Below are 13,661 nucleotides of genomic sequence, written 5' to 3'. Positions count from 1 at the left end.
GTGATGTTGATGTAGTCGGGTAATAGCGTAACATTGCAAACCCTGGGACACATGCCTCAGAAGCACTCCAGTCTTAGTCTGCAGCTTTTAGGAAGAATAGGAGCAGTAGAAAACGTAAAAGGGCAACTAACAATTCAAAGGTTAGATTAGATGTAGCCACAAAGGGGATAACAACAGTTGAAATCTAGATTAAGGAGGACGTGGTTGCTGTCTGATACCATCAAATTAATATTCCCCCAAAAAAGCAATTAGTCTCTCCAAGAGCTAAAGGGAAAACAAGCTATTAAGGAAAGTGGCTTGATGGTGGATAGTTTTCCTTAGGGTAAAAAGTGAAGGCGCCATTGCTCCAGAGATTGAAGGCCAGGTTAGGAATGGCGGGATATAAGTGTGACCGGAGAGACCTGCCCATGGGACAGAGTTGCATTGGATGACAATATGGTGTGATTTTTATGGAAGCTTCTTTAAAGGGCTTCAGTTGATCACTTAAAACATGAGCAGGGACCTACAAGCAGAAGCAGACTGCATTTCAGTGTAAAGCAGGGAGACGGTCATGTGGAAAAATAGGTTGTGGGGCTTGAACTGAACGACAGTAAAGGCCCGGTGTCCTGACGTGGGGGGGAAGATGAGAGTAGGCTTGGGGTAGGTGCATGCCTTGGAGGTGCTTGGTTTGTGTGACACAGTGGGGTGCTACTGCCTGTTTTTGTGACTTTGGGGCAGACTTTCTGGGCAAGTTTTACGTGCTCTTTTGTGCTGCACAATGCTACTGGTTTGATGTTCTTGGTGTTCACTATTCACAGCTGAAAATGAGAGCAGGAGGAATGAGTGATTCATCAAAATGGAAAAAACAGAAAAGATCCCCAAGGCCTCCTCGCCATGCAACCAAGGTCTCTCCAGGGACAGAGCAACCAGCCACCAATGGTACTCTTATGGCCAGTAGCATCACAGGTAAGCAGAAACTTGTTTCCAAAGGATGGGTGTCATCCGTCCTCGGGCTGTACTGTTCCTCTTTATTTGTTCTTTCTCCTCCCCAACTCTGTTTTCTATATTTAGTCTGTTAGTTGTCAGAGATGTAGCAGCTTACCTCCCACAGCTGTCCAAGGCAGAAAGCGGGAATGCCCTGGTGTGGGGGCAAGAGATCCCTCTTCAGGGAGGAGGCAGAATGGAGGGTAATAGGGAGACAGCCCTTGGCATGAGGGTGAGGAGACTTGCAGGCAGTCCTGGAAACTGAGGGCCTTAGGAAGATGGCCCAGAGGGAGCTTGCGAGGGGACCAGAGGAATGCAAGGAGCCCTGCGTTTATGCCAAAAGTTCTGCCTTCAGAAGTCCCAAAGTGTGCTACCCTTAGTACTATGATCTGGAGAGACAGCCAGTAGACAAACTGCACAGTCCAGTCTTTTGCCTTGAATTTGGATACATGGCTTCTCTTGGCTGTGGAGTAGATTCTGGTCTCATGTGCTCTTTAAATGATGACTGTTCAGACGTAAACAATAGCAATGAAAGGACTCAGGCAGGAAAGTTGCTATAATAGTTATGTAGAGTATGCAGCTCTGAAGTAACTGCCTGCACGAAGAAAACTATTGAGAGTATTTTCTCACAACAATGTAAACATTGAAGTTTGGAAATCAAAAGGTAGAGCATTACAGCCGCTGTAATAAATATCCAAATGTTAGCCTGCACACGAACACACCACCACATTAATACCTTCTCTAGCATTCAGTTTCAGTTCAAGAATCTCTTCCCCTTGATGCAATACATGAAGAAACCAAAACCCATTACTGCACATCTCCTCTGCTGTGACATTCCCGTGTCATCATTTAATAATTCTCTCTAAACTGCCATCAGGCTGTACACTAGGGAGAGACAAAACGCACCGTTGATTTCTTATGTAGCAGAAGTGTGCATGTTTGATATTTGCTTTTTGCCTTTCAAAAAACCCAGCTCAGCTGTACAACACACATTATATATGAACTGTGTGATTCTGTTAAGTTATAATGTGTAACTCTGGGTTGTTGATTTATTCTGTTAACATGATCAGCAATGTGACTTCCAGTCCTTGCGTCATGTTTTCAAGGTTTTCCTTCACAACTGTGAAGGCTACACACCTAGGGGTTGTCTTAAACAAAAGCTTCGACTCTGGAGCATCCACCTGACATGTGGAGATGATGAAAATGTTCTGACATTTCTCATGTTTATTTGGCTTCTGCTGAAACTCAGTCTGAGGAATTACAGGAATAACTCTCGCTTTTCTGTTTTAAATTCTTTCCCTTTCAAAAGTTATTACTCAATTTTCTTGCCATGCCCACATACTTCATTGGAATCCGAGACAACTGCAGGTTTTGTAGATCCTGGTGAAAATGCATTCTTCTCCTATTTCAAGGCATGTTGTATTTTTATGTCCTAACTTGTCAGATGTTGTTTGCCTGGATTTTAATCTTAGTCCGCTCTCTATTCAGGCCAGTGACTTAATTAGGTGGAAGAGGAGCATGGCTCATTGGGAGTCTGCATCCTCATCGAGGGTTGAAATGAAGTCAAGAAAAGAAAGTCAGTAAAAATACAGCCACCCACCCTGAATGGGGGAGAGCACCCCTTCAAAATGCTTCCATATCAGTCTAGGTCATTTCCCTTTTAATCCGCCATCCTGTCACAAGAGTCTCAGGCAGAGGGCTCAGGAATGGTCTCCAGTTCTGTTTATGGAGAGGAAAAAACAGCAAGACCAACGAACAGAAGTTGCCTGTTTGCTCTCTAGTAGTGGGAAGCGTCCATCCTGCCCCAGGATTAGATTCTGTGCTGCACCAAGGAATTCTTAACTGAAGAAGGAAGCTCCTACATTACTGGAACTTCTCTAAATACAAGCGCCATAAGGGCTAAACAATTACAGTGTTGAGATGTGCTTCCCACACTGGGGAAGACAAACAGCTGCCATCCATGACTTGTATGCCACATCCCAGACATGGTCAATCCAGGGGTTCTGAGCAATTGTGTACAATCCCTCCTGCATCTGCCCAAGCCGAGGTAATATGATTGCTGAGAGCATTAATCTACCTTCTGTCCTGTAGTACATCCCCTGGCCATTCTAACCATAGACATTTGGAACAGGAAACAATTTGTGTATGGTAGATGAGTCAATTCTCTGCAGTGTTTGCGCTTGAAAGCAGGAAAAGAACTGGGGTCTGGGAATCTTTGCTGTTTTTGTAGCTCTTCAGTTGTGCAGACCACAGGGACCAAATACATCAGCCATATCCTTGTAAATGTCTGCATTCTGTTTGAATATGTTCTCATTTGTTCATTAGATCTGTTAGATTCCATCCACTGTGTGACAACAGGGAGCTGCCAGTCTGTCTCCTTGGGATCTGCTTGGCTTGCAGATACCCCATTTCTCTGTCTTCTGCATTCTTACCTCATTTTGAGAGTGAGTTTGTGGTGCAACAGGACTGGGGATAAAGCAGTTATTTGTTGCTGTTTGCTTAGCACATTGGTGATAAGGACAAGGGTGCGTGTCAGTTTCACTAAGCTGTTGCTGCTGTTTCTCCTTGGTAGATGGTGTTGCTTTTATTGATGCTCCTTCTCCCATCTCATCGGGAAGTTCAGAAAACACCTCCTCTGCTGTCAGCCCGGCCACAGATAGTGGCTTGGAGTTGTCTTCCCAGACCACCTCCAAGGAAGATCTTACAGACTTGGACCAGGTCAGCTCTTTGGGACTTAGTGCAGCAATGCCTTCCAGTGAGCCCAGAACCATTGAGCATCCACACCAGCCTGAACGCCAGGTATGAGCACGATCCTGTGCAGCCTGTCCAGCTCCAAACCCGGTGGATCTAGCATCTGTATTTGTTTAGCCTCCCTAGTGCTATGCTATAGTTAGGAGCTAGGAAGGGGACAGGGAGAGATTTCCCTTAATAGCCCAGAGTGGCATTGTTTGTGTGCATTATGTGCTCACACCCAGTATTAGGGGAACTGTGGTCCAGTAGAGCAGTTCCTATGCAGCTGTACCCTTTCCAGTTTTTCCATTACACCAACTGTCCACAAAGGAATGACTAAGAGAGGCAGAGGTGGCTGAAGTTTGCCGCAATCTCTCTGTGCTGTCGTCAGTAATGATTTTCCAGCCTCAACATTTAAATTTGTAGAGGAGCTTGTGGTGCTTGCTTGGTGTGTGTGGACTTGCATGTGACCCTGCCTAATCTGGGAGTAGAACTGGATAGAATGTGGCGCAGTTCAGAAGAATAGTGTACGAGAGACTGTTTCTATTTCCTATTCTTAAGGGTGCAGAAGGAACGGATCTCACCCTCTCACACCTAGTTTTATTCGTAGACAGGAAGAGGAAAACAAGCTTTCTGGCTTCTTCAGCTCTGAATGAACTAGTCATTGAAGTGAACTGTTGAATACGAAATCAATATTTTCTCTGCACTTTCAGAAGTGACAAATGCCATCAAACGTTGATTTGGTGCTTCAGCGTATTCCTGTTCCAGGTGCTTAACCAGATGTATAATTAGTTAATCAGCTTCCTCCAGCAGTTCTCTGGTTTGGCCTTCTTTAAGACTTGGCAGCAAATGTGTGTTGCTTATTCTTTTCGTATGTAATTTGTGTTTTCATCTGTAGAAGAAGATTCCAGGGTTATTGTTCTGTATATCTGATTCCTAAAATGTCAGTAGAGCCAGTATGGTGTGATGGAAACAGCTACATGCACTGTTGATAGTGTTCAGTCTTCACTGGGATCTGGGGTCTGTTACCCAGATTTTAAGTTCTCACCCATTTTTTATTTTGTTCCTCCCATGATTTTATGAAGTACACTCATGCACCAGCATAGGGCGGTTTAGGTTGGACATTCGGAAAAACTTCCTTCCTGTCAGGGTGGTGAAACACTGGAATCAATTGCCTCGGGAGGTTGTGGAATGTCCATCCCTGGAGATATTTCAGAGCAGGTTAGACAGACACCTGTCAGGGATGGGCTAGATGGTGCTTGGTCCCGCTGTGAGGGCAGGGACTGGACTCTGTGCCTCTCAAGGTCCCTTCCAGTTCTGTGATTATCGGAATGTTGCATTTTGCTTTGCTCCCTCACGAGTGCCAGTGTTGCTTTGGCCACTCGGAGTGACTGAGCCCCACCTGCAGCGGGTGCAGTGCTAGTTCACATGTTGGTCTGTTTGGTTTATTTCTTGCTACCCGAATGTCTGGTGTGAATGAAGAACGAAGGTCTAAGAGTGGAGAAGATGCAGTCGGCCTCCGTAGAGTCTATCCCAGAGGTGCTGGAGGAGTGCACGTCTGTGGCAGAACATTCGGACTCTGCCTCAGTGCACGACATGGACTATGTCAACCCCCGCGGAGTTCGCTTTACACAGTCCTCCCAAAAGGAAGGTGAGAGCTTTGGGATTCTGCCGGTGCCCTTCCTGCCTCTGTCCCTGCCGCTCGCTGCGCTCCTGTTCCTGAACTGTTTTCCGTAACACGTTGCTCCATACTTCTTGGTGGATGTCGGTAAGAGGTGGGAGCAGGCGTGTGCAGGCCCTCCATTGTCTCACAAGCCCTTTTTCCTCAGGAACAGCGCTGGTCCCCTACGGCCTGCCTTGTATCCGGGAGCTATTCCGCTTCCTCATCTCTCTCACCAACCCGCACGACCGGCACAACTCAGAAGTGATGATCCACATGGGGCTGCAGCTGCTCACTGTTGCTCTGGAGTCTGCCCCTGTTGCAAAGTGCCAGTCTCTGCTGGGGCTTGTGAAAGATGAGTTGTGTCGGCACCTTTTTCAAGTGAGTCTGGGCTTCGCCCCTGGGTACGTGTAGCTAGTGAGCTGCCCTGTGTGTCCGCTGGCTGCGCGGCCTAGAGCTACTATTGGACCTCGGAGTGAGGTTACTGTGATCCGGAGTCGTACGTCTGGTCGCTGAGAGGAGAGGGAGTGCTTGGGTTAGAAAGAAAGATGCCTTCATAAGAATTCATACAAGAGTCTATTCGCGCACTGTTGTGTGGGGCACAGGGACACTTTTCCTGCCCCACCTTTCCTGAACCCTTTCCCCCTCGCAGGAAATAGCCCCCAAATTCCAAAGGGATGCCAGGTATAATTTCCCTTCCCCGTTCCTCTCCATCCATTTCCTAGATGGCTCTGAAGGACAGACATGTCTCCTCTTGACCCCTGTCCTCACCCTACTTCATTAAAGCAATAGGTGGAAACCTTCTGCCTTTCTTCCCCCAAAGAAGAGGGTGAGGAAGCTGATTTTAAGAAGCTTTTGGTTACATTGTCTCAGTAGCTTTGCTGAAATAGGGTATGGCTTGGCCTGAAAAAACGGGCTTGAGATGCATTCCCAAGATGCTAATGACCAGTCTGGTGGCAGGAGACTTAGGAATAAGCACTTAATCATTCGAGCGGGTGAGATCCTGGGAGGCAGCTAGTCACCTAGCTTTCTGCTCAGAGGAGATGTGCATGCTTGAGCAAAGCGAGTGTAGTAGTTGGAGGAGAAATGAGACTTCCCTGAAAGTGGCAGCGGATGTTTGAAGCCGGGTCACTGCTGTTCACATCCGGGGAGACCTTGAGATGGGAGGCGTCTGCTTCCAGCAATAGATCCTTTGGGTGATACAACAGTAGCCCTGCTCGCCTGGCCAGTGTGGCTGGAGCTCTCACTCCATGTGGTTTTGTTCCTTGCTCAGCTGCTGAGTGTGGAGCGGCTCAGTCTGTACGCAGCCTCCCTCCGGGTATGCTTCCTGCTCTTCGAGAGCATGAGAGAGCACCTGAAGTTCCAACTGGAGGTGAGTTGTTGGAGTGCAGCCCCATGGACCCTTGGGAGGTTGACAGTAACTTCTTGGTGGGTAGGGATATACAGGACGGGGTGGGCAACATATACTGAGGCAACAGGGTGCAGCCCAAGTTTCCGTCCGCTAGGCATTGGCAGCCGTATGGGGGGGGCAGCCCTACGGGCAATCCAGGATCCCTTCCAATTAAAACAGTCAAGTGCTTTTGAAACTGATACATTGCCTTGCCGCCTCTCTAGTGTTTTAAATAGCGAATCTCAGTCTGATGAACAGTCAAATAATTCAGTGAGCCCCTTCAACATTTGCTGTTGAAACGTCTGTGAAGTTACTAAGTGCACAGGGGCCGGAAGAGCTTCTTCCTTTGAAATGAGCATTTACTAATTGTGGCGGATTTCACGCTGTGAATCACACGTGGAAGGGAAACCCGTAAATCACCATTTAAATAACCCTGAGGGCTCAGTATTATCTTGTTTTCCTTTCTTTTCCCTAACCGGAGCTGCCCTTTTTTCTGCCAGATGTACATAAAGAAGCTGATGGAGATCATCACTGTGGAGAACCCCAAGATGCCCTATGAGATGAAGGAGATGGCCCTAGAGGCCATTGTTCAGCTGTGGAGGATCCCCAGCTTTGTCACTGAGCTCTATATAAACTATGACTGTGACTACTACTGCTCTAACCTCTTTGAGGACCTCACCAAACTGCTCTCCAAGGTTCTGAAAAGGCTTTGCTATGGCCTTCCCTTCAGCTAGTGCTCAGACTTCATAACATGGGTTAGAACAGGGCTGGGAAAGCAGTGTAGATGGGCATTGAGATGGTGTGCAGTCAAAGAAGACCCCTTCGGGCAATTCTCCGGTGTGCTGATCATGCCACTGACACCTGCCGCCTTGCTCTCTGCGGCTCCCCACTACCTTGTCCTGCTGGGCCAGTTTCTCTAGTCTCCCCCAGACAAGGCACAGAGTTGGGGTTACCACCCCCTTGAAGAGCAAGGCCGATACTGAACCCCTTCAGCTCTGGAAGGATGCAGTTCTAGGGCCCAGCGTCCAGGAAACCAACTCTCAAAAGAGATCAAAACCCCAAATAAAACCATCTTTCTCTGAGCAAAAGTTTTATACAAGGAAAGCTCATGAGGATGTTTGCCCTCTTTGTCAATGAAGAGAGATGTACACTGGTTGTCCTCCCAAGTAACAATTGTTTACAATGAGCCTGATAGTAAACACAAAGTGTTTTTATTAAATACAAGCAGTCAGATTTCAGTGGTTGCAAGTGAAAACAGACAGAACAAAGTAAGTTACTAAGTTAAAATGCAAAGAGAATGCATAGTAGCTAGTTCTAATTCGCTAAAAAACGTATTGCAAGCAAATTCTTCCCCTAAAGAGCTGTTCTTGTTCTAAGCATAATCTCCAGGTCAGAGACAATCTCTTCTATCCTGACCTGGGTTCCCAGCCCTTTTCGTCCTTCCAGGATTTTCCAGCCCAGCCAAAGACAAAGGGCTGGTAACTTCCCCTTAAATTGTCTTCCCTCCAGGCCAGGAATCTTTTGTTCTACATTCCCCCTTCTATGGAGAATTACCAGTGTCAAAAATGGAATCCCAGTACCAGGCGGTATGGTCACATGTCTTACTAGTCCAATCACTTTTGGGCTAACAAGGCTGTTTACAAGTCCTTATATTGATCGCCCAGTCGTTAAGGCTTCCAGAGCACTAGAAATGGCTCTCATTAGCACATCCAAACTTTAACCGTCTCATACTTCATATTTCTAATTTCACATACAAGTATGATACATGCACCCAACTAGAATATCAAGCTCTAGCAGATTGTAACATGATAGGTTACATGAGGCGTCTGAGTTGTGCATCTTTATATTCATAGCCAATTTTCATAAAGCATGGGGGGCTGTCATAGGGCTGTGGAGAAGAAGGGTGGCAGAGGGTCTGAGAGGAGGCGAGAGGAGATGGCAGTGGATGAAAGGTTCTGGTTGAACAAGTTTGTCTGGCTAAGAGAGACCACTTAGGTTCGGGAAGGTCAGAGGAGTGGCGGGAGCACATTAAGGCTAAGGGGGGAATGAATTGGAGTGCTCGAAAAAAGTGACGTGGGGCGCTTTGGGGGTGCTGTATTGTAACTGTCACGCTTGCAGAGCACTGGGACGAACTAGCCTGGCAGTGTGTTACATCTGAGACCATCTCACATTCAACTGTTTGATTTCCCAGAATGCCTTTCCTGTTTCTGGACAGCTCTACACCACCCACCTGCTGTGTCTGGAAGCGTTGCTGACTGTGATTGATAGCACGGAAGCACACTGCCAGGCCAAAGTCCTGAGCAGCGTCCACCAGCAAGAGAAGGACGTGGTCAAACCCAGCACAGACACTGCCAGCAGCACCAAAGAACCGAGCACCGGTGAGAGCCTCCTCTTCAGCAGCTCGAGCCTGGCTGCCCCTCGTGTGCCTGCTTGTGCTCAAGAGAACGTATCCCCGTTCTCCCAGTGCTCTAGAATTTAAACCGTATCAGCCAGAATGCTCCGGGGACTCGGTCTCTGGCAGCTGAGATCCAGGACAGTCAAACTGCCTAGATCGGGGTGGGCAATAATTTTTGATGGGGGGCCACTTCAAGAATTTGAAAACTGGTTAAGGGCTGCACTCTCCTCTGATACGATATTAATGGAGGAGATGTGGGGTTGGGGTGGAGGGTACGTGCAAAAGGGAGCTCAGGGTAGTGGATTGGGGTGCAGGAGGGGAAGTGAGTCTGGGTGAAGGAGGGGGTTGTGGCCTGGGGCAGGCAGTTGGAGTCCAAGAGGGCATGCAGGGTCTAGGAGTCGGTGTCTGGTCCAGAGGAGGATTCTGACCTGGAGGAGGAATATAGCAAAGTAGTGCAGGGTCTGGAAGGGGGTTGTCACCTGGCGCAGGAGTACCGGATGGAGTGCAGGGGTTTTGGCTGTGACCTGGGGCAGGATTGGGGTGCAGGAGCAGGGATTCAGAGGGTTTGGCTTGTGACCTGGGGCAGCGGTGCAGAATGGATGCTGAGGGTTTGGGTGCACGAAGGGTGGGTGGGTGCCGGATGCAGGCTGTCTGGGAGGCTTACCTTACATGGCTCCTGGCCAGCAGCCCAGCAGGACCCTCAGGTAGGCTCCCAGCTTGCTGTGCCCCCACATGCCAGTGAAAGCGGCCAGCTGAAAGGGCCACGTGCGTCTCTGTGTACTGTGCCAGTTTCTGGCCAGTGGGAGCCGCAAGATTGTGCTGGGGGTGGGGAGCACGCCAGGGCATGCAGATGTAGTAGTCATAGTACTTTCCAAGATGGAGTCGTTCAGGAGGGCGTGTGGACTGCCTGCCACCTTTGCAGAGGTGTTACGGTTCAGGTCGTATTCTCCTGCTGTATAAGGACGAGGTAGCCAGGTTACACCCACCTACTCATTTCACTGACCCTAATGCAGCCTCTGCTGCCTGTTTGTCCCAGCTTCTGGCACTTCTGGGATCGCTATAGAAAGCTTGGCCCAAACGTTTACAGGCCGCTGGGCTTTGGTAGGGGCCTGCACGTGAGATGCCCATTTTGTCCTGCAGTTACTGCTCAGCATGGCTCCTGGCACCCATCTCCAACAGAACTGATCGTTGCTTTTTGATCACCAAGAGTGGGGATCCATGTGGAAAATCACTTGCCAAAATGGTTCCCAACCTTACGGGTTCCTTGAGATCCTCCTACCCTGTTATCACAAAGTCCTGCTCCTCTGGGAATCTGTACTGGAGAAGCGGCCGAGGGGCCGTTAGACCCGTTCTGTTCTTAATACCCGTGGGCGGTCTGTTCTTAGAGAAGGAACAGACTCATCTGGGCACGCCAGGGCGGGGTGGATCGAGCTGCCTCTGGGATCCTTTGCCAGTCCAGAACCCTGGAGGAGAAGGACACGGGAGTAGCAGGGCAGGAGCGGGGCTGACGCATCTCAGTGTCTGTTTCTAACAGGTCAGTAACTGGCCTTTTCTTGTGGTCAGACACACGCAGGCCTTCACCGGTGAGCAGCAGTTAGTTATTCAGAAGCATCTCCGTTTTCTGTTGCTGATTTCTCTTGCTTTCTCACAGCCAATGAGAGAAAGCTGAGTGAAGGGAAAGCTGCCGGCGTGATCACAGAGCTGCCTGGGGCATGCCCACCCACCAGTGGGTGCCTCATGGCTGACCAGATGAAGCAGGGCTGCCTGGATTTGGAAGGAAGAAGCGATGCAGGTAATAGTCCCGCTGACAGGACATCTGCATGCAGGGACCGGGTCAGACCTGTGCTCTTTGGACTGTGCTACCCCTACGTACCCCGAAATGCGTGTGCCTGAGTTGCTGTTACTTGGGTTGCGCTGTATTTGCCAGCCTGGCTACTAGAGACATTTGTGTGGAGAGGGTTAGAACGGGGGGTCCCCTTTGCTTGTCACGAAAACCCCTGAGGTTGCCCTTGGTTGGTATCATTTCCAACAGACAGTCAAGGGCAGCGCAGGGCCAGCATGCCTCAAGGAGGCCAGAAAATAACCCGGGTGTGTGACATGGTCCTGGCAAGAGGTTCCTGTGCACGAGTGGTGGGAAGGGGGTGTGTGGTGAGATGGGAGGGGCACTCCAGTGAGCGACGCCCTTGTAGGGGAGGAGCTGGCTGTAACGACACTTTCGCTTTCCTTCCTAGCCGAGAAGAGCAGCCCCAGGAAGCCCACGCGGTTTTCCTGCCTCCTGCCCAGGACTCAGGAGCTGATGGAAATTAAGAGCAAAAAGAAGGTGCGGGGCTGTGAACATGCTGTAGATCGGTTCTCTGGACGTCGTCCAGTGTTTGTATTCCAGCCTGCTGTGATCAGCCAACCCTTTCCAATGCTCAGTTGAGACGTGTGTGTGTAATGAATTGAGTAATCACAGTGAGGCCCAAACTGCATCAGAGAAGGCAGGGCAGCGTCTTCAGGGAATAGGTCTGACTTTGGGCCTACTGGAGTGTCACTCTAGCAGTGCTCTGAGTTACTGGAGCGGTTGGGGAAATTTCATCCCAGCACTTTTACTATGAATCCATGATGCCCCAGTCTGTTGGAGGCCCAACCTCTGGGCGTCCTGGTAGTGGAGATGGTCAACCCCTCTCTCCAGAAGGGTAGGTTGCCTGATACTCTTACCAAAGCAATAGTGCAGCCTGCTCTCCAGAAGCCCCCATTTGAAAAGGGCTTTTGGCCAGTTATCTTGCTCTAATCTCCCCTTTGTGGGTCAGATCATTGAAAGATCGTGATCAGAAAACCCTCCTCAAATCTAGATGCCCCGATTTCGTTAACCTCGTTAATGTGGGTTCCTGTCTGAGTATGGCACAGACTGGACTTGTTGAGTAGCTGGTTCCTCCTCCATCTGGATGGAGGTCAGGTGTCCGTGCTGATGGTGTTGGCGCTGTAGCCGAGCGGTTGTAGTGCAGACATACACTCAGCATATATGTCAGCCTGTGAAGAGGCTTAGGGAGGAAGCCTGGTCCTGATGATTTCAGTCTGAGCGACAGAGATCCCAGCCAGATGAAAGAGGGTGGTGGTGGCAGGCTGGAGAAAGCAATCAAAAGCTGCGATTTTTAACTGTCCCTTGGTGGGTGTTTGCAGCTTGGGTTGGCTGGGTTGGCTGTGGGATGCCCATGCGAGCTCTTTGCACATGTATCTGGCTAGAAGGCTGCAACCTTTTCTTCCCAATGCAGCTTTCACTACTCTGGCTCGTGCCATTGTCATCTCAGATTGTAATATGTGCTCTGTGGGGGCTCCGACATCTAGTCGGAAACAGAATCGGCCCAAAGTATGTACGTGCGTGTCCCCGGAGAGCCCCTTAGATCTGTGCCTCATGGCCCTCTGGCTGCTGGTGGGGGTGAGTGGGGTTCAAGGCACTGTTCTGCTTTAGAAAGCTCTGAACTTTGTGGGACTGTCTTGCAGTCCCTCAGGGCCCCCTTCCTTCCCCATAACTCATGGGGAGCTCTTGTCTGAGCTCCCTTAGTTATATGGGACGGAGCTATCTGGGTGTTCTCAATAAGGGCCTTTCAGCTTTGGAGTTTGCTCTCCTCCATTTGTCTAAAAAGGACCTGATGTGTTGACCTTCACATCCCACACTAAGGCAGCTTTTCTGGAAGCTGTTGGGGGGAGGAGGTTGTTTGAGGATCAGTCTTGAGAAAGGCTCATCTTTTGCTGGGAGGGTTAATTAATCCTAGATCAGAGAGGCAATTAGAGATTTTTAAGATAACTGTCAAAGGTGTCTAGAGTCTGGAATAAGCATCTTGTCTTTGTCCTGTAGCTCCAAATATATACCAATGGCTTTCCATATTGAGGTGATCCCTCAGGCTGTGTAGGGTAGGTAGTACTTGGACTTCATCCCTGCAGCATCTGTGCACCTCAGTCATTGCAGATGTTCTCCTGACCGCATCCCTGTGTCCACTGCCCTGTGCTACAAGAGTTGGGGACTTCATTGTACTGTGAGAACGTGGGGGGGGGTAGAAAGGAGTGGGGGATGGGCTCTGATGTCCTGAGCGCCCTGGAGAGTTCGAGTTGAGATGGCCATGAATTTAGTTCACTAGGTCATTGCTAGCGGTTTCATGGTGATGGGAACTAACAGGGAACTGACATTTATTCTGGGGCTTTAGTAAAGTTCATGTAGCTGTTGGTGCGTTTGGTTTTCTTAACACAATGAAACCTTCAGTTAACCCCTCCTTAACCAGCTGCTCTGTGGTGCTGTAGGCATTTTGTTATGTAACCCTGATCCCTGAAGATCAAATCATGTACGTATAAGCAGAATTGAGTTGTCTCTCTTAAAAAATCAAATAAAAAGCCCTTTTTTAATAATGCCCAAGACTCTCAGTTGGTTTTGCTTGTCCTGGTGGAGCTCTAGATGTTCTGGGGACTTTCCTCACCTGCTGAGCTGTTTCTGTGTCTTATTTCAGGAATGCCTGGTCCACGCTAAGAATTTATTTGTGTTTATTTGC

General features: G+C 49.1%; 1 protein-coding gene across 10 annotated transcripts in view; it reads left to right on the top strand.

The window, feature by feature from the left end:
• The window catches only part of GBF1 (golgi brefeldin A resistant guanine nucleotide exchange factor 1), a 129,040-nt gene that overhangs the window by 94,146 nt on the left and 21,233 nt on the right, over positions 1 to 13,661 (top strand). For 9 of the 10 annotated variants that reach the window (XM_089780021.1, XM_075934542.2, XM_075934539.2 and 6 more), the window contains 9 exons: positions 798 to 945; positions 3,536 to 3,762; positions 5,176 to 5,344; positions 5,523 to 5,734; positions 6,627 to 6,725; positions 7,244 to 7,438; positions 8,935 to 9,121; positions 10,790 to 10,930; positions 11,370 to 11,458. In XM_089780021.1, the coding sequence (XP_089636147.1) occupies positions 798 to 945; positions 3,536 to 3,762; positions 5,176 to 5,344; positions 5,523 to 5,734; positions 6,627 to 6,725; positions 7,244 to 7,438; positions 8,935 to 9,121; positions 10,790 to 10,930; positions 11,370 to 11,458 (1,467 nt within the window). The remainder of the gene's footprint in view (positions 1 to 797; positions 946 to 3,535; positions 3,763 to 5,175; positions 5,345 to 5,522; positions 5,735 to 6,626; positions 6,726 to 7,243; positions 7,439 to 8,934; positions 9,122 to 10,789; positions 10,931 to 11,369; positions 11,459 to 13,661) is intronic. The other variant, XM_089780023.1, reaches the window with a different exon arrangement.

This window comes from Pelodiscus sinensis, chromosome 8, assembly GCF_052426305.1.
Source record: "Pelodiscus sinensis isolate ZL-2025 chromosome 8, ASM5242630v1, whole genome shotgun sequence".
Taxonomy (NCBI): domain Eukaryota; kingdom Metazoa; phylum Chordata; order Testudines; family Trionychidae; genus Pelodiscus; species Pelodiscus sinensis.
This window is presented reverse-complemented; position numbering and strand designations above follow the sequence as displayed.